Source organism: Mesoplodon bidens (genome assembly GCF_964165515.1).
Source record: "Mesoplodon bidens genome assembly, chromosome: 12".
In the NCBI taxonomy this organism is placed as follows: domain Eukaryota; kingdom Metazoa; phylum Chordata; class Mammalia; order Artiodactyla; family Ziphiidae; genus Mesoplodon; species Mesoplodon bidens.
This window is the reverse complement of record NC_138168.1, coordinates 52,324,021-52,350,990: the sequence shown is the minus strand read 5'-3', so window position 1 is coordinate 52,350,990 and position 26,970 is coordinate 52,324,021. Positions and strand designations below refer to the sequence as shown.

The 26,970-nt window shown below is 34.9% G+C and overlaps 1 protein-coding gene across 3 annotated transcripts in view; it reads left to right on the top strand.

The window, feature by feature from the left end:
• FAM184A (family with sequence similarity 184 member A) overlaps window positions 1-26,319 on the top strand; it is a 117,030-nt gene extending 90,711 nt beyond the window's left edge. Inside the window, exons 10-18 of one of the 3 annotated variants that reach the window (XM_081250669.1) lie at window positions 4,766-4,978; window positions 7,035-7,188; window positions 10,931-11,058; window positions 12,447-12,631; window positions 13,075-13,221; window positions 19,522-19,639; window positions 21,586-21,690; window positions 24,188-24,390; window positions 25,973-26,319. In XM_081250669.1, the coding sequence (XP_081106795.1) occupies window positions 4,766-4,978; window positions 7,035-7,188; window positions 10,931-11,058; window positions 12,447-12,631; window positions 13,075-13,221; window positions 19,522-19,639; window positions 21,586-21,690; window positions 24,188-24,390; window positions 25,973-26,054 (1,335 nt within the window). In that variant the 3' untranslated portion in view covers window positions 26,055-26,319. The remainder of the gene's footprint in view (window positions 1-4,765; window positions 4,979-7,034; window positions 7,189-10,930; window positions 11,059-12,446; window positions 12,632-13,074; window positions 13,222-19,521; window positions 19,640-21,585; window positions 21,691-24,187; window positions 24,391-25,972) is intronic. The other 2 variants (XM_081250670.1, XM_081250671.1) reach the window with 2 other exon arrangements.
• Window positions 26,320-26,970: the final 651 nt, after the last annotated feature.

Below are 26,970 nucleotides of genomic sequence, written 5' to 3'. Positions count from 1 at the left end.
AAACAGTGCCCGCCATTCACATTATATGTAGTCATTGAAAAGAATGGGGCATGCCTACATGTCATGGGTTGTGTACCCTAGAAATGTCACCGTGCAAGGAAAAACAAACCTCTAAAACCAAACTTGTTAGCCTCCCTAATGGAGAAATCATTGACCATCATTGAGCAAATCCATGAGTATACTCATCTTGAAGGGAGCTACATAGACTTGAGTGTTTGAAAAGCCACTCCATCACATAGCAACACCTGCAGGTCTGGACACCCTCCCTCATGGTTTCGCAAATGAAGTAGTGTTTCTTTCTCTGTGTGAGACACAGGGAATGTCTGTCCCAATCAGCAGCCCTATGGGTCTCTGTTCCAGCTACTTTGGACATTAAGCACTGGTCTCTTGAGGTGTGCCCTGGGGACCCCAAGTAACTTTTGTGTGTAAGACATAGCCAATATTTTGTCATGTCATGGCAGCTGTACTCTCTACATGGTGAAAAGCATCCACCCGTTTACACAAAATGTAGTTAAAAAAAAAAAAAAAAGAAAAGCAAAACAGGAAATTATATCAAAAGAGAAATAAGTCATAAGAGTCTGGGGAGATAACAAAATGGTAAAACTGGTTACCCTTAGGGATTGGAATTTGGCAAGGAAAAGGGAAGGAAGGAGACTTTCACTTTCATTTTATAAACTACTTTATTTAAAAAAATTATTTTTCACAATGAACACTTATTACTTTGGTAGTTAGGAATAAAAATATGTTAGGTAGCCTGGGCTCAATTCCAGACTTATTTAATCAGAATATCCAGGGATCAGGGCCTGGGCAAGTACCTTTATTAACATCTACAGAGATAATTCTGACATACAGCCAGGTTTGAGAACCACAGATTACATTTACTATCTCAAGAAATACTTTGTTTTGAGGATAAACTATTTGTATACTTTCTGTATTCTTTCATTTCTGTAATAAGAGTGATTTTTTTTAAAGGGGGAAAAAAACCCAACAGTGCATCAAAAACATAGGATGTACATAATTAATGACATATCTCGTGTTGACATCCTATCATATCCAGTACCTCAGATTTGATGTTTCAGTTTCTATTTTGAGGGATTTCTGCAAGCACCGTTGTAGAGGTACAGAATCTTTGTGAAACTGCCCTGTAGGAAGTAGGTAAAGCTTTCCCTTCTTCAGAAAAATGTATCCATATGTTTTTAATTTTGTCTTTTTGAAATTTTTTACAACACTTTATTTTCAAAAAGATAGTATTTTAAGTGGTAGAGATCAGAAGGTAGCAATCACTATCAGCAAAGTTTGGCTTTTAAAATTGTTTGAAAGTATCTGGTACCTCCTTGATCAGTAGAATATATTATATAATTCATATCTAAACTGCTGTGGTTAGCATTTTTTAATTAGGATTAAAATTTTTACTGAAATAAATATTCTTTTTGGTTTATTTAAGATCAGCAAAATAAAAAGCCTTAAGATTTAAAATTATAACAAATGTATAGAAACTAGTACCATATGCTTCATAATTTGAAAATATAATTTGAAGTAACTACTGCTTCTCATTTATTCAACACATGCCTTTCTATAATACTGTAATAAGTATTATAGAAAGGCATGTGTTGAATAAAAGTATTGATCAAGGTTACCAGAAGTATTTAATGCAAAATCTGTCATTCTCTTTTATTTTGAATTAATGAAATTTATATTATTTGTATTTCCATAAAGTATACTAAACTCTGCTGTTTTAAGTTATAGCTATAAAACATTAGTTCATTTTACGTTGCTTTGCTCATTTCTGTCTTTAAAGTGCCATGTAATTTTCATGCTGAATAAAAGCTGACAGTATGATGCAATCTACTAATTTATTAATTTGTAAAAAGAACAAAGTAAGTTTTGATGCTGCATTGCATGATAAAGGCTTCCTGCTTATAATTTATGTTACTGTCTTGAGCATGAATCCAAAGATTTTTAGATAGCCTTAGTATTATTTTGGTGTGCTTTCAAAATTAAGAATATAAAATATATAAACTAAGTATACTTGAACACTAAATTGCATGATAATGTCTTTTTGTATATACTTTGTTTTCTTGAGTATAGATAATAAAGATTAATCATATATCCTAAAATGAAAAATATTACTTTGGAGTTCTTTCAAGGTAAAGTATATTATGATATAAAATATTTAAGTGTATTTTATTTAAGCTTGAGAGGTTTGAAAGTGTGCTTAGATTTTAAATGTATAACTGTTATATTACTGTGGTACTTCCTTACATGTTATAATTCTTGATAAATTTCATCCTTAAATGGTTCAAGTGTGAGTCAAATTATAGTCAAATTAACATGTGGGAGCTCTTTTTGACACTGAACTTTTGAAGTAGGTATTTCAGAAAATAAGCTACACTGCTGTGAACTGATTGGCTTCTTATTGACCTGAGTGCACACTTCATTGGAGGACAGAACCCAGGGCCACTGCCAGCCCATATAGTGCCTGTGTACAAATCAGAAAATCATGCCCGTTTTCTCTGAGTGGACACGGATGCGTACCAGGCCAGATGGCTTGGTGAGCACTTCATTCACTGGGTAGATCAGTCCTCACGTGGCCAGTGGCCAGATAATAGCTTTGACAATATGAGTCATTATTCTACATGTAATAGTAGTCTTTTCCTAATGTTCTCATATGTGTTCTAACAAGTTGTCACCAGAGACAAGGTAGTCATGTGGGTCCCTGTGCTGGGTCTGGGACTAGAGTTGAGCTTGGGAAGAGAGTGGCTAGGTGCCTTCTCTATTTCAAGAACCACCTAGCTGGGAAGAAAATGGCTCTGCCACTTTACACATCAGGGTTCACAAACATTTTTATTGCCTTTTACCCTTTTATGATTCGTTTTTTCTTTCTGGGTTGTGTTTAATATTCATTTCATCCTGATTTTCTTTGCATAAAATGGTAAGAAATCACATCGTATAATTTGTTTTGGTCCTCCTTCTCCACAAATAAGGCTTAGCTGTTGCTGTGACTTTCTCCTGCAGTTTTCACACTTGCAGGGTTTATTTGAGCTGTAAATCATGAGTGCCACTGCCATTTAGAGGTGTAGGGAGTTGCATTGCCTGGGGTCAGAATGTTGCAGTTCACCATGACTCCAAACATATGAAATAACCTCTGAAATCTTAGGCTTATGTAGAAATTAATAAGTAGAATTCATATAACTTTCGATAGGTAAACTTACTTCTTTGGAAATGCATTAAAACAGATTGAACATATGTCAGTTGTATCCTTTCTCACTGGTGCTTGACCCTTTCCACAAAGGCACGTGCCAACCTTTACAACTAATCCTGGTGTATAACTTTGCTCAAAACCCTTCCAGACAGCTGTTATCCACCCTAAGCTCACTACAGTCTGTGACTGTTTCCAGCCGCTGATCTCTGGCCTCTCCTGTCTTCCAGTTCCTTCTTTCTTTTCTTTCTTATTTTGCATCTCTGGTGATTCTCCACCCTTTCTCTTTCTTTCCCACGTACCTTCCTTGGTGAGACATGTGAGGCAGACTATATCTGCCTTCCATCAATTGAAAGAAAGTCTTTTCTCATTTACAAAAACTCACTTTAAAGTTCTCTCTTTCCATTAGCTTTCCTGGCCACAGAAACGGTTTTACTTGTGTATAAACACAGCATCTTAAGTTATTTAATGGAACACATTTGGCAACTTTTTATCTGGTTCCCCTAAGTTCCCCTTAGCCTCAGACATCTAGAATATGATTGAGTTATCTAGTTTCAAGTTTATAGTTTCCTGTATATGAGAAGAGAAAAAAATCAAATAAAAATTTGGTTTCAACAAATGTGTAAATGAACACACACACACACATATACAGATGCATGTATTTTGTGCTTTTAGTCTTTAAAATGGACTTAAATTTAAGTATTTTAAAACACATAGAAGCAATGTGGACGTATTAAGGGTGCTTTGTCTGTTTTCAAAAGGAGAGACAAATCAGTTTTCCGTAGTGAATGAAAAGCACCTGTCATTATTAGAAGGCTGTAACTGGAGGATTGTGAGGGGTTTGTGATTTTTAAAAAGCTTGAAAGTTTGAAATCCTTTGAATTAAATCAAAATTCAAAAATAAAACCCTTTTTTTAACATAAGAATTCGAAATTATAAACTAATAAATCTTTTAAAGAGTAGTTTTTTAATCCTCAAATAATCTTAGCTAGCTTTCATTGAGCACTTACTACGTTGCAGGGGCCATTCTGAGTGAACTGTGTGTAGTAACACTTTCCCCTCTGACACAGCCTGGTGAGGTGTTGACAGTGACAAGTGGCAGAGCTACAATTTTAACTCAGAGCCCACAGTCTTAACTACTCAACTTTGCTGCCTCAAAATAAGCAGTTTAACTTCTCAGACTAGATAGTGTGATTCCGTAAAGTGACCATAACCTAGTAAATACGTTAGCTATCTTTGTTTTTATTTCACATCATGAATTTTTGTTGCAGTGCAGCATAGGTATTTGTTGTATTTTTAAATGTGGGCTGCAGTGTTCTTTAGAGAGTCTACAAGCATAATACCACTAAAACAGTCTATTTTTCGGATAATTACTGAAAACAATAAAAGTGGTAATACCTAAAGATTAGTTTTCTATGATATATTATAAAACATGTTAAATGGACATTTTGTTAAGGCAATTATTTTGCTTTTGTTAGTATCTTTGAAATGCTTTTTTCCTTAGACAGGCAATATGTGAAACATGCCTTGTATTTATTCTTCTTTGTGTACCATTCTGTGGCATAGATTTCCTTGCTGAAACACAATCTGGAGATGCAGCTTTCCCAGTCTCAGTCCTCTTTGCAGCAACTGCAAGCCCAGTTTACACAAGAACGACAACGACTTACACAAGAGCTTGAAGAATTAGAGGAACAGCATCAACAAAGACATAAATCTTTACAAGAAGCACATGTCCTTGCATTTCAAACTATGGAAGAAGAAAAGGAAAAGGAACAAAGAGTAAGTTTAAAGTGACATATGTTCAAATGTAATCAACAGCCTAATAATTGTTAGCCTTCTAATTTTAAAGAGTTCATTTTTTGCTCCAAAAAATTATATATTGCTTTATTTGTGTTTTCTAGGCTATGACTTCTTGTAGGGGGTCACAGTAATTAAACACAGACACTAATTATACACTATAGCAGACAAATTTTATTTCTGTTTCCCATGATATTGCCAAGTTCATGATGAAACTAATACACCGTCTGGCTTGTCATATGTTAGCAGTGATTAAATAAATTTAGTTGTAACCACTGTAATCACTTAATACTATCTTGAACTTACAATAGTCTTTCATCAAATTTTTAATTTTTCTCCTTAAGTCTGGATCTACAAAAGACACATGTACCCAAGGAATTTATATTTTTTAATCTCACATTTTTGTCCCTTATACTTTTTCTTATGTACAGAATTCACAATGAGTCGAAATGGGAGACATTTTAAAATAGTATAGTTCTCTATATACAGCCCTAACAGCTATATGAAAAGTAGTGATACAAATAAATCACTAAAAAGAGACTTAAACAGATACATTATTTGTTTAATTATATGCCAGAATCGCCCCATATCTATTATTTAGTTCTGTGTTAAAATGTTAGTTTGACATAGCTTTAGTGTGATTAATTTTGGTTTAGTTCACTTTTGTTTGTTTGTTTGTTTTTAGTGTTTTTTTTTTTAGTTTTTTTTTTTTTAGTTCACTTCTTAACACTGTATTTTTCAATTTCTTCTAGGGACCTTATGGATAAAGATAAAGATTTGATAGTGTTACTAACAGTAATTTTCACCATGTATACTTATTACAGATACACATTTTTAATCCTTTATTTGGGTATAGATACTCTTTTAAGAAATGGTATGTAATTTAAAGATTGTTAAAACAAAAAAGTCATATGCTTTTAAAAACAACTCATTTGCCTGTACAGTAAGTTGTAGTCTATTGATCTTGTCCAGAAAATCAAGGAAGTTCCTTTGGTTAAAAATTCGACCTGTTCGCATTACTAAATAATCTATTCATTGGATTCCATTTGTGAACTGTGATAACTTGTAAGCTTTCATATCAGTGCTTTAATTTTACACATTCAGTCTTTTCAGAACTGGCAGTTTTATTGTCTGTCATTAGGTAGCCAAGCTTACCTGAGTCATGTTGTCTATAGGAGAAGTCCTTTATTTTACCTGTATCCAAAGGGACTTACGCTGTACGTTTCAGAAAGAACATAAGTAGTCAAATAATAATTTTTAAAAGCAGCATTTTAGAGTAGTGATTGAAGAAACACAGCCCTAGTTATAATGTGGTATCTTTCTCAGAAACCTTTCAGGTTATAGATTATAGTAAGGAAAACCCTTCCTGTCTGAGTGCTACAGTTCACTCTAAACTTGAAGTACCCTGAGCTCTGTGTTTTTTCTCTTGTGGCCATATATCTTCTCTTCGTCTTGGCCACGTGTAGTCTGTTCTCTCTGGCTAGGCTTTTAAAATTAATCACATGAAGGGCTTTAGTTCACTTTTCCAGCTACCTCCTCTCAGCTTTTGCTTCTGTTCACAAATGCAGGAGCAAAGAATGACAGAAAATAGCTACAAACATTTTGTTAAGGTTGGAGTAGGAAAAGCCCTCATCTCTCTCTTCCTGATCAGAAGGAGATCTTTTCTGATGTGCCCTCCCCCACCTCTTTCCTAAGTCTAAGTCTGCACACAGAGGAATTATTCATTAATTTTAGGTGGTTTATGTCCCTTAGGAGCTTCAGAAAACAGCTTTATTTGAAAACTGCCTTAGGTAAAGGGTCTGTATCCCAATTCAAACACTGTATATTGACTCAACCTGATTTCATGATGATTATTCTACTGAAGTGAACCTACTAATTTATTTTCCAATGATGATCATCTTATATCTAATTTTCGTGAAAATGAATTTTAAAAACTTGTTCTCCTTGAATAATAACTGAGTTTTAGTAATTTTTCTATTTTGTTTCCATTTCCTTTCCTATATTCTAGCATAATTTGAATATGTTTCTCTTATTCTAGGCTCTTGAAAATCATTTACAACAGAAACATTCTGCAGAGCTTCAATCATTAAAAGATGCACACAGAGAGTCAATGGAGGGCTTCCGGATAGAAATGGAACAGGAACTTCAGACGCTTCGGTTTGAATTAGAAGATGAAGGAAAGGCTATGCTTGGTACTTTGAAAAGATTATAATCCTGTCATATTTATTTTTACATCCTTCTAACTTAAAATTCAACAAGGAATCACAAAGTTTTATTCTTAATTTTTGAAACATCAAAATGAATATCTAACTGTTGTTCATATTTTATTTGAAGTTACTGGATGAAGGAGCAAGTATGGCAGAGTAGAATGGATAGAACACAAACAGTAAATTGAGGTCCCCTCAACGTTCTCCATACTCGGGCTGTGTAAGCAACATGCAATGGTGCTTCCATTTGTCATTAAGGGACTAAACAGAGTCAGAACATTCAGGCTTCCCACTACCCAGTGACTGAAAGGAATAGATAAGGATGGAGCCACATGTCTTTAGACTAGATCATCATATTGGGTTTTTTTTCCCACTTAAGGATTTTGTTTTAATGAGAAAAGTCATGTCTAGGTCTGACTTTTTGTTTGGATATTTTCCAGATTTTTTATTAAATAGGACTTTTATCTTTGAGGTATTAAAATCACTATAGTTTTTATAGGAGATCAATTGAGTTTGGAAGAAATACTGAATATGTATTTAAAGGATTTTTTGTTTTTTAGTGTCATTCAATGACTTTTTATTCCGGTCATCTCATTTTCCTTCTGTTTGTGTTTTTTCCAAATTCTCCTAATGTTTTTGACATCTTTTGTCACACCTCAGTGGCACACTCTTTTCTAAGTAAGAACTGAGAACAAAGAAGACCAAAGTGTTATGAATATTTGGGGCCTCAAAGGGAAAACCAATTGACCCAATTCATCTTCTCTATTATTGCTGGGAGTTCTAGGCCAAGTCGTTATAGCTCTCTCCTCTTCCCGAGGAGAGGTAAAAATGGGCGAAGTGTTGGAACTTGTATCCACTGAAACATGATTTAAATACATTTGTCTTTGTAGACAAAAAAGTTTTTGTGGTTTCTTAAACTTTTTATTTTGAGATAATTGTAGATGCACATGAGATTATAAGAAATAGCACAGAGAGATCCTCTGAACCTTTTACCCAGTTTCTTTCAATGGTAACATTTTCAAAACTAAAGTGCATGTCACAGCCAGGATGTTGACATTGATACTGTCAAGACACAGAACATTCCCATCACCATGGTATCCCTGCTGCCCGTTTATAGCCACATGTACTTCACTCCCTCCCCTCACCATTAATCTCTTCTCCATTTCTATAATGTTGTCATTTTAAGAATGTTGTAAACGGAATTGTACGATATGTAACCTTTTGAGATTGGCTTTTTTCACTCAGCATAATTCTCTGGAGATTCATGCAGGTTGTTGTATGTGTCAGTAGTTTGCCCCTTTTTATTGCTAAGTAGTACTCCATGGTATTGACCTACCATATTTGTTGTCCTTTACCCACTGAAGGACATCTGTGTGTTTTCAGTTGTGTGCAAGTTTAAGTTTTTATTTCTTTGGGTTAAGTGCCCAGGAGTTGAGTTGCTGGGTCATATGATAATTGTATGTTTAGTTTTTTAAGAAACTGCCACTATTTTCCAGAGTGATTATACCATTTTACATCCCCACCAGCAATGTATGAATGATCCAGTTTCTTCACATCCTCACCAGCATTTGATGTTGTCATTATTTTGTTATTTTAGCCATTCTGGTAGGAGTGTAGTGATATCTCATTGTGAATTTTACTTTGCATTTCCCTAATGGCTAATGGTGTTGAACATTCTTCCATGTGCTCATTTGCCATTTGTGTATCTTCTTTTCCAATTTTATTGTTTCTATTTCTACACACACATCTATGGCTTCAACGGCCATCTGTTGTGCTTGTGACTCGAAATATGTATTTCTAGACCAATCTACTTTCCTTGTGAATTAGATTTATATTTTATACTGCTTATTAGACTGTTAGATATTCTGACTCACACTCTGTTTTAAAATATTAGCTCACCATCTCCCTCAGGTCTAAAATATATTTCCATTCCCATACCTCCCACTTGAATTTATGATATCACTGTTTACTGAGTTGCCAAAACCACGAATCTGGGAGATGCATTCAACCTTTTTTCTTTCGCTTGCACATCATGTTATTTCCTCCTCTTAAATATTCTCTGTATCTGTTTCCTCTTCTTTCATCCTTTCGCCACCCTTAATTCATGGTCGTATCATTTCTCACCTGGATTATTACCTCAACCTTCTTTCTGATCTTCTTTCCCACAGTCCATCCTCCAAACTCCAGTTGGGTTTGTTTTTTTTTTCCTCGCGGTACGCGGGCCTGTCACTGCTGCAGCCTCTTCCGTCGCGGATCACAGGCTCCGGACGTGCAGGCTCAGTGGCCATGGCCCACGGGCCCAGCCGCTCCGCGGCATGTGGGATCCTCCCAGACCGGGGCACAAACCCATGTCCTCTGCATCGGCAGGCGGACTCCCAACCACTGCGCCACCAGGGAAGCCCCAGTTGGGTTAATTTTTGCAAGACTCAAATCTCACCATGTGATTTTCCCACTTTAAATCCTTCAGTGATTCCTCATATCCTTCCCCAGGTCCTGTCAATTTTTCCACTGAGGCAGCCCTTAACACCAAGGGAAACTGAACTTATGCCCTACATGAGGGTCTCAGGAGGAGCCTAAATTCTAAATTGACTTGCTACAAGCACAGCATTTCTTTGAAGTCTCATGTTTTAGCTTTGAAATGTGTAACTTGTATTTTACTCATATATTCAGTGTTAACATTAAAAACAGTGGCTTTTCCAAAAATCTTCATGTAAAATTCGTGTTTTGGAAGATGGTCATGTGTACTCTAAAAGTCCCTCAGGCACACTGCCACACACATCTTAGTTTGAGGACCATGAATCTAAACATGGAGTGAAAATCATTTTGTACTGAAACTTTCTGAGGCTGGGCTCCATTTTCTTTCCAATATGACCACTTGCTCTGTGGGTGCCTGCCATACCAAAGTTCTTATAGCTTGTCTGACAGAGTGGGTTTTTTCTGCTTTTGCATATGTTACTCCTTCCTGAATGCTTTTATCTTTCTCCACTTGGAGAACGCCAGCTCAGTCTTTTAGACTGTGTTACCATGACAATTCCTTTGTTGATAGCATCCCCAGTTTCCCTCTCCTAGGAAATCTGGGTTCTTACACCACCCTGCTTTCATTATAACTGAAACACTGTATTTCATTATAATGTTCATCTCTGACATCCCACCTAACTCCTTGATGCCCTTCCCTCTAGCCTGTGCAGGTATAAGAACAGGGTCATATTTTATTCTCCCATAGTATAGTGCCTGGCATTCAGTAAGTGTGGATATATGAAATAATCTCAAATTCAGATAAAAATAATGACTTCCAAATCCCTAAGAACACTCACCAGATAGTGCTTAACATCTTTGAGGGATATCACGGAAGAAGTCTTATGTGGGTGGGAAGTTGCCTCCTAAATATACGTTATAGTACCGTTCAACTCTAAAATGTGTTATTCTACTAGTGAGTGAGAAGAGTTAAAAATTTCCTCTCCATTAGCACCTTACTTGCAAACTGAAAACATGTATAGAAAACCTTGATCCATTTGAGCAGCTGAAAACTTTCTTATCCTCTTCAAAGCCAGATGACCTCTAAATTTATATTTTATGATAGTATGTAGTATTTTAAGAAGCATAGACAATCCTATGATATTTTAATGGGAATATGTGTCCTAATTTTAAAAAATACTCTAATTTTTATGATTTTTATCTAAAATACTAATATTTAAAAAATACACAATCTTTTTTCCTTGGATTCCAGCTTCTTTACGCTCAGAACTAAACCATCAACATGCAGCTGAAATTGATTTGTTACGGCATAATCATCATCAAGAATTGGCAGCCGCTAAAATAGAATTAGAGAGAAGCATAGATATCAGCAGAAGACAGGTAAAGAACATTCTGTTCTGTGATGTCTTCTTAAATAAATGAATAGATTTGAATGTTCACAGTTTTCTGAAAATTATTTTGTAATAACTAGTATTTTCACTAGTAATTATTTACTATCTATATTAAAGAGTTTTATTTTTAAAGGGAGTTAGGTAATTCAACTTTAGTATAATGGTCAGTTTATTTTATGACCTTTTAATTGAATATTTTGAATTTTATTTGCATCTTGAGTGAACAATGAAATATAAATAATACAAAGAGTGAAAACAGAATACTATAAAACAGCAGTGTCTGTCCAGTAGAACTTTCCATGATGAGGGACCTCGTCTATATCTGTGCTATCCACTATGATAGTCACAAGCCAAACATGTCTAGTGTGACCAAGGACCTGAATTTTTAATTAATTTTTACTAATTTATTTAATTAATTTCAGTTAATTTAAACAGCCATATCAGATAGCACAGCTATCAAAGTAGCAGGTCCTCAGGAAAAAAAAGATAATTTATGTATTTCCATATCACTAGCACAGCTACTATTCACACTTTTTAAATTTTGCTCATTAGCCAAGTGTACTTTCTTTAATTAGATAGTTTGTGATCCTGAATGTATGTCTGGATGAATGGATTTCTAGTCATAGTACAATGAAGGCTATTCCCTGTTTATTAGTTTATTACTTACGACTTTCACGTTGTCAGGCTTCAAATATGTTAAATGATCAGCTCAAATTTTTCTTCATTACTAGAAAGTTTTAAATGAGCCACGTTATAACCATGGAGGGAACTTATGTTCTCTCCAACTAGGCTGCTGCTGAAATTGACAATGTCTAGGCCTGCAGAATTTGCAGAAAACAGTGACTTGTAGGAAAATGGAAGGGAGCTTATCTGTCTGACAGGATAACTACTAGACCAGAATGAAGCAGACAGAGTCTTCTAAGCAATGGGATGTGTATATATTGGGATGGCCTCCATAGATGCAGGTCCTTTTTAAATTAAAGGACGATGCCACCAGCATTTTACTGCAAGACCATGTAACTTACTGAGTACTTAAGAGCCCTGTATTCTAATATCAGCTCTGCCATTGATTATAGATCATCCTTGGACAAATCATCTCTTGGGTATTGGTTTCTTCATCAGTAAAATGAGGGAGATGTGCTTATATGGTCTTTTGGGTCCCCTGTGGCCCTGAAACTATTTAAGCTGCATCCATATAAACACTTCTTATATATTGATATATGAAAATAGAGGAGGCCTCGAGGTTTCCTTATTTCAGCAGTTTGCTTTTGAAGCAATGTCAGATTTACGTTTGACATTCCAGTATGTCATTTTCTTTCCCTTAAACACAGAATGTAAATATGCAGAAAACTTTTAAGAACTATTTGTATTTTTCAGAGTAAGGAGCACATGTGTAGAATAACAGATCTACAAGACGAAGTAAGGCACAGAGAGCATCACATCTCAGACTTGGATAAAGAAGTACAGCACCTTCATGAAAATATAAATGCCCTAACCAAAGAACTGGAATTTAAGGGGAAAGAAATTCTCAGAATAAGGAGTGAATCCAACCAACAGATGAGGTATGCCTTCAGTCACCACAGAAGGAATTTGCAGTGTTACCTGAAAGACTATTGCAATGGTATTTAGCAATACATGCCTATTTTTATGACTAGATAGCCTTCTAGTAAGATATTGAGGACTACTTTTTACTTTATTTGTTGACTATGTTATAATTTGGATGTAGAAGAAATGTTTATATTTTGAAACATGTACATACATTCACTAACTTTGGAAATTGTATGTAATTAACTAAAATCTTTTAAAAATGTTATTTTAAAAAGCATTAAAGGAGACAACTTTAACAAGCTAGAAGATTAGAGCAAAGTAAGTACTTTACTTTAGGCTGTTTCCACTGATTTTCTGTATATTATACCTAAAACCATTTCCAGTCTGTTAGAATATAGAAAGTTTTGAAAGCTCGACTTCAGAATAACGTTTTCTTAACTAAAAATAAATTAAACAGGTTGCATGAACAAGATTTAAACAAGAGACTTGAAAAAGAGCTGGATGTCATGACAGCAGACCACCTCAGAGAGAAAAATATCATGCGGGCAGATTTTAATAAGACTAACGAGCTACTCAAGGAAATAAATGCAGCTTTACAAGTGTCGTAAGTCGCATTATATTAAAGAAAATTCATGTGTGGAGAATAAACTGAGGAGCACTGTGTCTAACCTCAGATTAGCTAGTCTTTTGAATCTAATTAAATGATACTTCAAAAAGAAAACTTAAGCGCTGTATTTACAGATGGTAACTGCAATATGATATATTCTTTAATTACAAGAAGGCAGTTGAACAATTATGTTTTATCAGCTGCTACTGCTATGGTTCTACTAGGACAATATTTGTCCAAAGACTGTCCCTCAGGATCATGAACTATCATGCCATGGTGAAAACTCAAAAGATACCCATTCTATAGTGTTAAGTAAAAAGAGCATATTGTGACCAATGGGGTTATTATGACCCTATATATACACTAATAATACATATTTTACAAAAGTATCAAAAGATCTTAAAGAAACAAATACAAATTTTAATGGTAGTGATTCCATCTGTGGACTGGATTAGGAGGTACTGGAGACGGAGAAGAGCAAACACTCCCTCTTTATTTTACATACTCTACTTACACGTTGTTTGAGTTCCTACAACAAGCATTGGATTGTGTTATGATTTTAAAAATCAATAAATGTAAAACATCACAAAGTTAGTACTCATATATAGTAGCTCCAATATCATTAAAAGCCAAAGTTCTAATTATTGCTTTATGTTTTAAAAAATATTTAATAGCCCCTCTCTTTCCTACACACTTACTTATAAACTTCTATAGCTAATGCACCTGGCATTCACTCCATCTCTGTGGCCTAAACTGTGGTCCAGTTTAAGTTATCTCAGAAATAATTTACTCTAAGCTGCTGCAATGGTTTATTCACTTTCAGTCCCTCCTCTTCCAATCAATTAAAAAGCCTTCATAAAAAAATATACATATCTCCATATACTTCAATAAAGTCAAAATAGTGACTTAATCCCATTACCCTCAGTGTCAAAGTCAAACTTAAACTCTTAGCTCCAGCGTGCCATCTCCTGCCTCATCCCACAGCCACCCGTATTCCCTGTCTGCTACCTTTGTGTCAGCCACACTGACCCTCACAGTTTCCTTCTAGGAGTCTCCTGTGTTATCCTCTACAGTCTAGAATAACCTTCTATGTCATTCCTACCTATTGCCTTCCTCCAATCTAAAAATCATCTCGCATTTCATCCATTTAACCAGCTAAGCCTCACAGTAAGTCTTGTTAAATTTGTACCACATATGCCCACATTCACTTCAGCTGAAACAGAAAACAGGCCCTCCCAGTCACTGGCATTTACTTCAGAGGCCTCTGAGGTGAGGTGTTCTTTCTAATGGACACATACAGAATTTTCACATCAGTAGGCACTCAATGAATATTTCACAAATAAAATCTTTGAGGATTCCCTATAATATTTACCACTTCATAAAGTTACCCTTGAAATGGTAAAGAGACTCATGAGGTCATTTCCCCAGTCACAGTGATTCTGGGTGTTTACAGTTATTGGGGGTAATTTTTAAATCTGTGAGCTGCAGTAAGAGCTTGCACACCTGCTGTGTCGAAAAGCTCATAATCTCAGGCATTTTGAAGAGATGAGTTACAATGAACCCCAGTGACCACAGTGTTGTTTATCATGCAGAGGCTAAAATCCTGATATCCCCCTCTTCATACTCTGAGAAAACATGCTCACAGAAAGAATAACCTCTGTCCGTCTGTGTGTCCGGTCTCCTTAGAAATGTTACGTTACAAAGAGTAAGGGTTATATCTTTGTTTTAACTTTATTCCATTTTTTATGGTTTTGCGCATTATGAACTTTCAGTAGATAGAAAATAATTTAGTATTTTAATATTCATTTTTAATCAAAGGATTAGTGTTACTCATAAGTCAAATATTTTATCTGTTTTTCTAGATCTACCACTTGTTTTCTACTTCAACTAGGTCTATGCTAACCGATCATATTTCTTTCTTCACCTGCTGTCATTATGTAATTAACCTCTAGTTTTAGGTATCTACTCATTTAGTTAAAAACAAACACATATACAACTGTATTTAGGCTAGCAATGTCTAGTAGATTTTTCTGTAATGACAAAAATGTGCTGTATCTGCTCTGTCCGGTATAGTAGCTGCTAGCCACAAAGGCTGTTGAGCACTTGAACAGTGGCTGGTGCAACCAAGGAACTGGATTTTTAACTTCATTTAATTTTAATTAATTTAAATGTAAATAGCCACATATGGGCTAGTGGCCTCCATATTGAAAAGCACAGTTTTAGACAGGTGGATATTTCTGGCGCATATCCTCAAATGCAGCCTGCTGGGATCTGCTGAATGGTTTGGATTTAAACAGATGGCAAGCAGGGAGGGTTCATTCCAGTTTAAGGAACTGGGGAGAACAACTTTTGAACTATTCTCAGCCTGTTTCAGAGAACTAAGGGTACCCTACTGAAGTTCCTAATCAACTGCTTGCTGACTTTAAAACTTCAAAATCAGCAAAGCCCTGTGGGTTCTTGGCGGTGGGTATGGTGGAGGCACTGGAGGAGCACGGGTCAGCCTGCACTTGAAGGCTGCAGCGGAGGGGCCTCTGGAGCAGCTGGCCATTTCTTGCTTCTGTCCCTGCCCCAAACCTTGTTGGACTCCAGGGAAATGAAATGGGGACAAAAGTTTAAAGGAGGGACTGTACCCTCTAAACGTCGTTGAAATGGTGGTAAGAGTTCTGTGTCTCTTACGGAATTATTACTAGAAATCCTCTTCTCTAGTGCTGGGTATTAAAGTCTACTTAGGTTTTCAGATATGCTATAGAAATTGTTTTATTTTCTTGAGTGGTATAGTATCTTAGTAAAAACATTGTATCTAAGAAATATGTCATGGTTTTTGTTTTAGAAACAAATGAGAATGGGCTGTTTTAAAGGACTTTGTTTAAGCTAAATTGTAAATATACACAGAACTTGGAGTCATGGCAGGTCTTTATTATGCAAAAAAGGTAGTTTGGTTCAGAGATTATTATTGTTTAGGGTTATTTTACCTTAACTTCTCACTATACTGAAGCCAAAAGGTAATTTCTTCTTGGGGGAAACATTTGAGTTTCTGTACTTGGACTTTAAGTAGGTCAGTAATACCTGATTAAAAAGAAGCTCTCCACCACACCAGAATTACTTATTCCTTAAAAGTTGTTTGAGTTTTTTTAATCTATAATACCCTAATAGTTTTTTGTTGTTGTTATTTGATTTTTAAGTTGCCATACAGCTTATTTTCATAATCTTGTGAGGTAAGGATGAAGTCGTTCTATTGTCACAAGTCTGAATCTGTGCCTGTAATTTATGGGAAAGAGAAGTTTGACGTTAAGCTGCTTGAATTACTATATTTCCTTTCCTTAAGGCTGTAGGAGACAGTATAATAGAGTTCTTTCATCTTATACAATTAAAATTCTAAAATAGATATGACTATTTTAGAATTTAGTCATATTTTAGAAATTAGTCATTAGTGACTAATAATACTGTTGTTTGGCTCTAAAATCTCAACCTACTGATTTTTGGGGGTCAATTATTTATTTTAAAAGTGTGGAAGGACTATCAACTGGGAAACTTTTTTATACAGCTTTTTATGCATTCATATTTTTGGTTTGTGTTATCCATGAGCCATAGACACTGACCTATATATTCTCAGAGCCAAAAAAAAAAAAAAAAAAAATCAGGGCGTGTGTGCCTGGGGAGAATCCAGCAGTGACCCTAATTAGTAATTTTATATGTTCTACTTCTGTCTGTTCTCTCTTTGTATTACTTCTAATGGGAATCTGTATTTTGAGTAAAAGTCTGTGTGTACTTGTGTGGTTCCCTCAAGGCAGTGTTTCCCAGGCTTTAATCCTTCCTATATAGCCTTTGGGAATTTGGTCATTTCTGGCTACCTATGATACTACTTTCTTAATATTTTTAATTGACTTGTTTTAACTTAATCAACTTTTCCTGTTAATTTTTTAACTCTGCAGTAAAACCATTATCACTACTGAAAAATTTCATCCATTTTTCTAAATAGAAGTTAAGCCATAACTATATAAATGTGAATTCTGTGAAAATACAACAGTGTTATTAGATCCTGGCTAGCACTGATGCTTGAGGCCTGCTTGAGTGCTGTGAAACAGCGTAATAAGCATATATGCTATGAAGACCAGTCAAGATACACAGAACCAAACAGACTTTCTCCTCGTGGTCAGAAAGATTAAAGGAGAACAAACTAAACTGTCTCCTGTATCACTAGTCGTTCACACCTAGTCTTTGGGAAGCAGCTGGCTTAGAGAGTTGCGTGGGGCAACTGAAAGGGAAAATGTTGACTGCCCGGTGTTGGCGTGAATGGGCATCAGAAGAGGACGAAGTGTGCTTCCCCCATCAGGATTTTGAAAGACTAATAATTCTTGGAATATGTTTGCAGGTTAAATCTACATCATATTACTTGTTCTCTCCTTTAATGCTTTCCCATTTGTGTTTATATGGATGTTTCTTCAGTTTAATCAATTTTTTTCCCCTTTACTATCCAGGTATCTTTTAAAAAATTTTTTGGTGTTGTAAAGGTATTTTGTGGAGAAGATTAACTGATAATAATTTTGTGGGTAAAGAATGTTGAAACTAAACAAAAACATACACTGGAATTTAAGTTCAGAGACCTTTATTATGCAAAAAAGGTGGTTCAGGGATAGTAACTGACTATTTTAGACTCACTTTACCTTAACTTCTCATTGTACTGGAACAAAAAGACATAATACTTATTGTTTGGGTTTTTTTTAACTTTACAAATGAAGTACATGTATTTATTTACACCCCAAGAAGATGCTTTCTGAATTTTCCATACTTAAAAGCAACATTCAGAATTATTCTAAGACATAATAGTTTTAAATAAGGCTTTAAATTGAGTTTTTTAGTGACCATTTACTACCAAGTATTTTTGTTCAGCTGTAGGAAACAGTTCAAAAATCTTGTACCTTGTTTTTACTGATAAAGTACTCCAGTGACATCTTGTGGCTACTCTGGTATGAAACGCAAATGCCTTTTTCCACATTTCTCAAGCTTTTCAAAACCGTTGCCCGTAAAATATAAACCTTTGCCCATATAATGCCACATCATGATAAAATGCAAGGTTACTTTATATGAGCTCAGTGAATTGTCACAGAAGAACAAAAGTGAAGATAGTGAAACTAGCCTCACACTGAACTGACGAAGTCCCAAATGATCCTGAGACAGTCACTCCCTAACCCAACACTTCCTCTCCCTCATACCTCCCTACTTCCCAGATTAGAACTTCAGCCATGGGGCTGGGTAGGGAGCCAAAAATGTTATCTCCAAGTCTTTGGGTTGAGCTGAGTTAGTGGAATTTACTAAAAGTACTAAAATGCACAGATTCTGGTACCCCTGTGGAACTGGAGGGTGGGAGTGGATCACTGATACCTAGAATAGATCATCTAGAAGTTATTCAATATGTGTTGACTGAATAAATTTTTCTGTGAATCTTCATTAACCATAATTTTGTTGAGCTTAGTTTATTCTTCATATTTTGAAAACAAGTTTTAAAATTGTTCTAATTATTTGAATTTTCTAAAATTAAGAGTGCTTTTTTTCAAACTACACTAGCAGTTTCCATTTGCATCCTCTTCATTCTGCCCTGTGCTATATTCTTAGACTCTGCAGGGTCCATGGCACCTCTGCTCATAAAAAATGGCCTCTATTCTAGAGTCTTCAGTGGCATTTAGTTCTATTACCTTCTCATTTCATTCAGGGCAGAACAGGCCTAGAAGGAAATACGATTCTTCTTTTATCCGATGAACTGGGTTTTTTTTTCCAGTTTATGTTAACTGATATGCAGAATTTGTAAACTGCATTTCCCATAAACCAGGAAAGAATGATGTCATATGTGTGTGTCCTTTGTACCCCTTTCCTCTGTATCTTCTGTCCTTTTTATATATGTTAACAAACTTTGTCATCACACAATATCGTATATGTGGTAAGTTCTCCTAATAGTAAGCCTACATTTCCAGCATCAAGCCTGCATTGCTAGGTTAGTATTATTCAGTGTATTATTTCTTCTACAGAGCATACCTCAACTCATTCCCATATACACTTAAATGACTTAAAAATGAGCGAATTCTTCCAAAAGTAATCTGCAAAGCCTTTAATAACATCATCTACACTTGGAGAGCCTTTCATAACACTACCTCTTGAGGCAATCATGTCATTATGCTTACAAGTTTTAAAGGAAAAAGTTTGATTTTAAATTTTGGTGTGTTCAACTGAACCAATTTGAAAAATACAGGCATTGCAAAAGAATGTCTGCATCATATCAATGAAAGGTTTTCTTGTTTTTAGACTAGAAGAGATGGAAGAAAAATATCTAATGAGAGAATCAAAACCAGAAGATTTACAGATGATTGGAGAATTAAAAGCCATGCTTACAGAAAGAGATCAGGTTATAAAGAAACTAATGGTAAGTTGTTTTGGTTTGGGGGGTAGGGGGTTGTGGTGTAACCATGTTAGTAATCTGTAGACTGTTGATTGGGAAAACATGAGAAAATATTTTTAAGTAATGCTAAACAAAAGTTGAAAGTACAAAATATATGTATTGTGATTGAACGTTTATTAAAATGTTTATGAATGAGGATAAGAAATACAAAGTAATTTTAAATTTGGTATTATGGTAAGGAGATTGTGTCTTTTTTCAGTAATTTTTAAAAAGAAATACTTTTTAATACATATTGAATGTTTAATAATATGTTATTGCCAGTGTACAGTTAATATTACTATTGAAGTGTGTGTGTGTGTATTGTACATGTAGAATTAGAATTGGATGGGAAAGAACGGTCAACACATACACACACAAGTCTGCATTGCACACTTCCAGTTAGTCCTGTTAACTTCCTAAAGTGTGTCCCACTAAAACCTGATCCAAAGACATACTTCATGGAAAAAGGATTCTATTTTCTTAGGGTTCTAGCCTAAGAAAAGCTACAGGCTGTCTTGAGAGTCTCAGTGCACACTGAGATGTTAGCGGCTCTGAGAAGTCCATCAGGGAAGAAAATACAGATTTAACAATAAATACACTGCCTTCATTAAAGTCATTATTCCTCAAGAATAAAAATAACAGATGTTTTAAAATTCATAAAACATTTCAGAGTCTTCTAAAATTATATGACCTGATCAATAATTAAAATATTGCTTTTTACTGCCACTAACAAATAAAAATAAGAGTAAAACTAGAAATAGAATGCTAATCATTCTGTTTACTCATTGATCTCTTCATGAAAACTTTGGACATTAGCATGCAAAGAAAGCCTAAGAGTATTTATTTCTGAAGTCCTTTTTCCTTAACATATTTCTCTTAGCATTTAGGAAAGCCATCCTGTTGTATGGGACTAGAAGTTCCTGCCAAAAATCAACAGGTAGTTGATTGGGGTTCATAGATGGAGCCCAGGAGCAGGCATTGGAAAGACAGAATATGTGCTACTTCATCCCAATAAGCACCCAATTTTCCAGGCTTTGTGAACATGAGCACAGGCATCATAGCTTGCTCTGTCTCTATCTGACAACAGTAGATTCATGAAAAATTACCTTATATTCTACATATGAAATTAGCAAATGTATTACTATGTTTCATCTGTGCTAGAAATAGCTGTTGATTTTCCAATTCTAGCCAGGGAATGGTCTACACTCTTTTCACTACACCCTAAGTCTGTGGACTGTGAGGCACATGGGCTGAGATTAATGATGGTCAGTGGTAACTAGGAGGGGGTTGAAAATCTAGTTCTCCTAGAGCACACAACCCTGCCTTTCACACACACAGTGATCCATTCACTTATGTGTTTACTTCCTACAGTCTGGTTGTTCAATTAGCACCTGTTGGTGAAGCCAAAGGCAAAGGGTTTATCTCTGCATGGGCCATTCACTTTTTCTCTGTTCTGTGGTTACCATTGCTGTAATACTTTGATGTCTCACAGAGGAGATTAGGCAAGATCAAATACTTTTTCCAGTACTCAAGAATAATGATATACCATAGTGCCATCTTCATGTCTGGAAACAACTCAGCCATGCACAGAGCAGCTCCATGAATGCAGGTTAAGCCTGCTCAAAATGCACAGTCAGCCCTCTGGAAAAGAGATGGGCCAAATAAAACATTTAGCTTTAGCCTTGGAGGGAAAAGGTATGAAAGGGTAGAGAAGAATCCCGGAGCACAGGGTTTGAAATGTGTTGAAAACTCACCCACCAGCAGACTTTAAGATTTCTAAGATTTCTAGACCTGACAGTCAGGTCTAGAAATCTTTGAATAAGGTATATAAATTTTCATTCAGGTTTTATATTAAATTTTGAATGAAATGGCATTTATACAATTAAGTTTTTAAATATTGAATAGAAAATGTTTGTAATTCTTTTGCATAGGAGGATAATAAATTTTATCAGCTGGAATTAGTCAATCGAGAAACTAACTTCAACAAAGTGTTTAACTCAAGTCCTACTGTTGGTGTTATTAATCCACTGACTAAGGTATGTGCTGTAAACATTGTAAAATAGGAGTATGGTTTAAAACTTGATTAAAATTTTTATAAAATATGTAGAGCAGCAGAAGATAAAGCTTCCAAAAAATGTTTTCTTAAGTTTAATAATCTAGGACTAAAATCTATGAATTCTTTATATACTCATTTTCAAATGAGATGCTAATAATATTCATTTATTTGTTGAGAATTCATATTCCTTAAAATAGTATTTTATTAATATTATAAAACTTGGTTATACCATTTTGTTTTTTTATATCTCTTAAAAAAAAGAAAACTCACTTATCCTCAGGATAACTTCTTGTCATTTCCTTAGTGTTCACTGTCCTCTATGGGGTCTTGAAAAGTACTCCAACCCCTGTATACCCAACAGCTCTCCCTGACTTAAGGCCTGCCATCTTAATGGGCCTTGGGTTGGACATGTATTTTGTTGCCCACTAATCTTCAGAGGAGGGCCTTACTTCTCACAGTCTTAATCACCTTTCTTGACAATTAAAATTGAACATGACCTATTCTTACATTTTGTTGCTGTCTTAGGACAGATAGAAGAGCCTTGCAGATAAATGAAATGGACATGGCTAAGTCTTATACATCTTTGTACCCGAGCTTCCTATGACTCCCATCATAGTGCTATAGGTATAGTGGGTACTCAGTAAATATTTGTTCAGTTGCAAAATTTCATCATGTTTTCTATAAGCTACTACAAATTATTCTAGTGAATAAAGCAAGTAATAAAGAATAAATAATTATGTATATGGGTTTTATAGGGATTACATATCTTTTAGCAGAAATCAGTAGTAGAAATAAAAATGCCCATGCTAAAGCTATGTTTTGGATTCAGATTTAATTAATTTGCACATCATATCTAATTTCTCTTAGGCCCTTAGCCAGAAAAATTTCTGCTTTCAAAGCTCACAAAACTTCTCTATTAAGAAGATGGAATCTATCCTTTCTTCACAACTTAAAGTGCTCCAAACTTTAAACTTAAATATTTATTAAAACAGAATGACTTGAATGATTTGCAAAATGGAATGACTAAAGTCAGGAAACCTATAGCTGTATCTCCGGAGTCCAAAACAGTGCCTGGCACATAAAGGCCTCTCAAAAAAATAATTGGTGAATGAATGAATATAGTTAGTTTCAGTTTTTAAATGCATTATTTAGGGTGAAATAAGCTTTTAATTAAAAAGCTAGGTTATGAGACTTGTTGAAACAAGATTAGAAATATTTCCTTTTTACCTATTTTATTGGAATTACATTTTTAGCCACAAAACCATTACTGTAGAACTTTACCAATGATACTTTTGATTTCTTAAAATAGAAACCTTAAGTAGGTTTAATTATGCCCTCTCATGACTAGAACAAGAAAATGCTAAAGATACATCTTTGTAAATTCTGACTCCTAATAGGGACTCAATTTTCACAAATAATTCTGAAGAAGATATTGTTCTTCCTTTCTTTTTGCAGTTATGCTAAAATAGGCTTCTTTTCAGAGACTTTGTGATTCACAGAAAATGACAAAGGACAATGTCTAGATAGTTGAGATCATTATAAGTAAAGGAAAAGGACCATCTTGTCTATTAATTGCATTTTTTTCAAACTCTGGAATCATTTTGCAAAAATTATTTCATAAATTAGCACACATTTATGTTAATTTTTATTACATAAAGCAAGATGATGTTCATTGAATCTACAGATGAATAGAGACTAAAGTTAATGATTTGAAAGCTGATAGATTTTAATAATCTGAAATTGTATTGCTCTTTTCATCCATCAATTTTAAAGACCAATTAAAAGATAAACATTGATCGGTTTTGTTTTATAACCTTTAAATTTTTTTCAAAGATTGTGAGCTAATGGTAATACTACCAGTTAATTGGTAATTGAGACTTAAGTATACAGATTTCATCTTCCCTCTTCAGAGAGATGGTGCAGTGAATTTAAAACCAAATTATTTCTCTAGGTCAGCTCTAAGTCTTAGGTAGAAATGTGAGACTTGATTCAAACTACTTTGCCAAGCATTTTCTCATTCCTTTTATTTTCCAGGCAAGAACTGCCTCCCTTTGACAGATGGCTAAAGTTCACAGACCTCTCTTTTAAAATTGTTAACTTTTCACCTTCTCCTAATTTTAGCCTAAACCCATTTGACCTCATGGTATCCGTGAGATGTACTGTTTCCCCCTTTCCCTTTTCCTCCCAGTATTCTTTATCCCTTGGCCTTCTTTCCACCCCCTCCTCTCCTCCCTATGAACCATTCCTAAACACTTCTTCCTCATTCTTTCTGTCCTAGCAGCATGTCTGTCTGTGAGGATTCCATGTAGATAAAGAGCACCTCCAAGGATCCCCAGACCACACTTTGGGTAACACTGGTTCATCTTAACATCCAGCTTCCAAAATTTTCCCATGCCAAATTTGTATCTTCTATTGTTCCTATTTTCTCATTCGTCCTTATGCAGGGACTGTCCTCACATGTATTATTTTTAATACAGCAAAAGAAGAAGAACAATAAATCACCAACAAACAGGTTTGTGAGTGTTCCCAATCTAAGTGCTCTGGAATCTGGTGGAGTGGGCAATGGACATCCTAACCGCCTGGATCCCATTCCTAATTCTCCAGTCCACGATATTGAGTTCAACAGCAGCAAACCACTTCCACAGCCAGTGCCACCCAAAGAGCCCAAGACATTTTTGAGGTGAGCCCCGTCTCACCAGTGATTTCTTTTCTTTTTTAACTTGAGAAATTTACTTTCTTACATTGCAGAAATCTACTACTTTAAGAACAGCCTAGGAAAAGAAATTTTACTGTGAAATATTTTCAAAATATATTCACCACCTCTCTAGAGAACTCCTTTTTAACTCTGTTAAAGAGATTTTTTTCTATTTTCTTGTCAATTTTCTAAATGCTTCAAGAGGTACTAATGTAATTCATATGCTTAGAATTTTAATATTTATGGACTGGTGCTTCATTTTTAGAATTATCACCAGTTTTTCATTAATAATCCATCCCCCTTATTACAGAAATTCAAGATTTTTTTTATTTATTAAGTGGCTTTTGTTTCTTATCTGTTTATTTTTCTCTTGCTTATTTATAAATATATATGCACTTATTGCCAAAATAAAAAATATATAAGCTCTGGGAACTTAATGATAGAAGTAGGAAATTTAGAAAAAAAAATTTATTATTCCAGTTTTATCTCAGAGTCCTTGAATAAATGTATTAACAAGTAAAATTTGAATGAAATCCAATTGTTTATCCATTAAATAATTAGAAAGTGCTGTCATTTTGTGCTTACCTTACTATTACTGATCTTGTGCTATTTTAAAATTTATTTTTTGATTTATTCTTACTAAGTCTCAGCGTCACTAGTAATAATCATACAGGTAGACTACTTTTTTTTTTCTAGGCTAAGTGATTAACGACTAGTTAATGACATTATTTTAAATAGAAAAAAATAGCAAGAATGAAAAATAGTCAAATACACCTTTGAATGTGTCTCCTGCTAAATATTTTGTGTTGCTTATTTTCCCTTGTGCATGGGTATGTTCAGGTATCAGTAAGATGCATGTGCATGGGCTCAAGGAACATGACTACTGGAGTTTCCATTACACATTGTTGCGTGCCTTGTAATTTCCCCCAAAGACGGTAGGGATTCTTTTATTTTCTTAACTAGCCCAAAGAATCTTTAGTTAGAGTTAAGATAAGTAAAAATTATATAACTTTGAAGATGGAGGGGAAATGGGCATTTTAATGTACTCCTTTCCCCTAGAGTATCTGCTTATGGAATTATGAAAGTTTAATATAAACATACATATATAAAAAATATTATACAATGGTTTAATTACTTAATTTAGTTATAGTTAAGGACACATCTGTAAGAAATGCTTGTGTCAGATTCTAAAAGTTTTTTTTAATTAACTAGAAGAGAAAAGGTGCTGGACAAGAAGAATGTTACCTGGTTCTCTTATTTCCTACAGTTCCTCCTGAACTTTTTTATTCCAAGAAGGTCACCTGACTTTACTCAACTGTTTGATTTTTTTGTTTCTTGTAATTGTTGTAATGTGGCTCCTCCTTCACGGACTTCATCTGAGCTGCTGCTGCACTCTCATGGAGTGGAGAACACAGTCCAGTGTAGAGGAAGTAGCAGATCTTTAAAATGCATCTCCTAACGTAGGGAACCAGTTGTGGTCATCTGCACTGATGTTTTATGTGCTTTTCCCTTCATTTTGCAAAACAGCTTAATGCTGGGTTACATGTCTCTCTTTTTATGAATTCAGTCCTCCTCAGAGTGAAGCTTCCCCGGTGGCTTCTCCAGATCCCCAGCGCCAGGAGTGGTTTGCCCGGTACTTCACATTCTGAAAGAATTGCTTTGGCACAGTTCTAGGCAGACTGTTACTAAAAGCATGACCTTATGCAGATCGTTATGTGAACAGGGTTTCCTGTGTCAGACACGGTGAAAGTATTTGTCTCTCCAATTGAAAATGCCCTGTATTTCCTGTGATATTTATTGGAATCACTCTATAAGGTACTGTATTATGTGTGTAATTATAACAGTTATTTTTATTTGAGATGGGAGAGTCTTTAATCTTTGTAATTACTGCATAATAAATTTTGTTAGAACAAACAGTGTTTCTTTTTTGCTAGTAAGTAAGTTTGTTTTAACTTTTAAATACTTTTTAATTCCAGGTAAGACTTGCCAGAAAAAGTTTTACTACAAAATAATCATAAAATATCAAATTACTTCAATAACAAAATCAGGATAGGGAAATATAACCTGTTAATTTGTTTCATTTCCGTGTATAACTGTAACTGTTCTCTAAGTTTACAAGGCTAGAATAAAACACGTGGAAATTATGGACTTTCAAGTATATAAAATACTGCCAACTTATATTGTTTTTTAAAATTATTCTGATAGTTGAGGACCTAGGATTTCTAGTACAGCATCTATGCTCAATGTTACGAAGCCAACTTGTTAGTTTTCTAAATAGGCAATTTGGTACTGACACATGAACATGGACCCAACTAACCACTATCACGTGTTAATGAGACCTTTTCTTCCTTTAAGTTTTCAGTCCACCTTGGCAGGCTACTGTACTGTATCCTGTGGCCTGAAAGAGTGCATCCATTTCTAAGAGTGCCAGATATAGTTGACTCAGTAATTATAGTTGACTCAGTAATGTAGATTTTAGAAGAACCTGGATGAACATGATCTATGAATGATTATAATAATGTTAAAGACCAACTTTTTAAATGATTGTTATGTGTCAGGCACTGT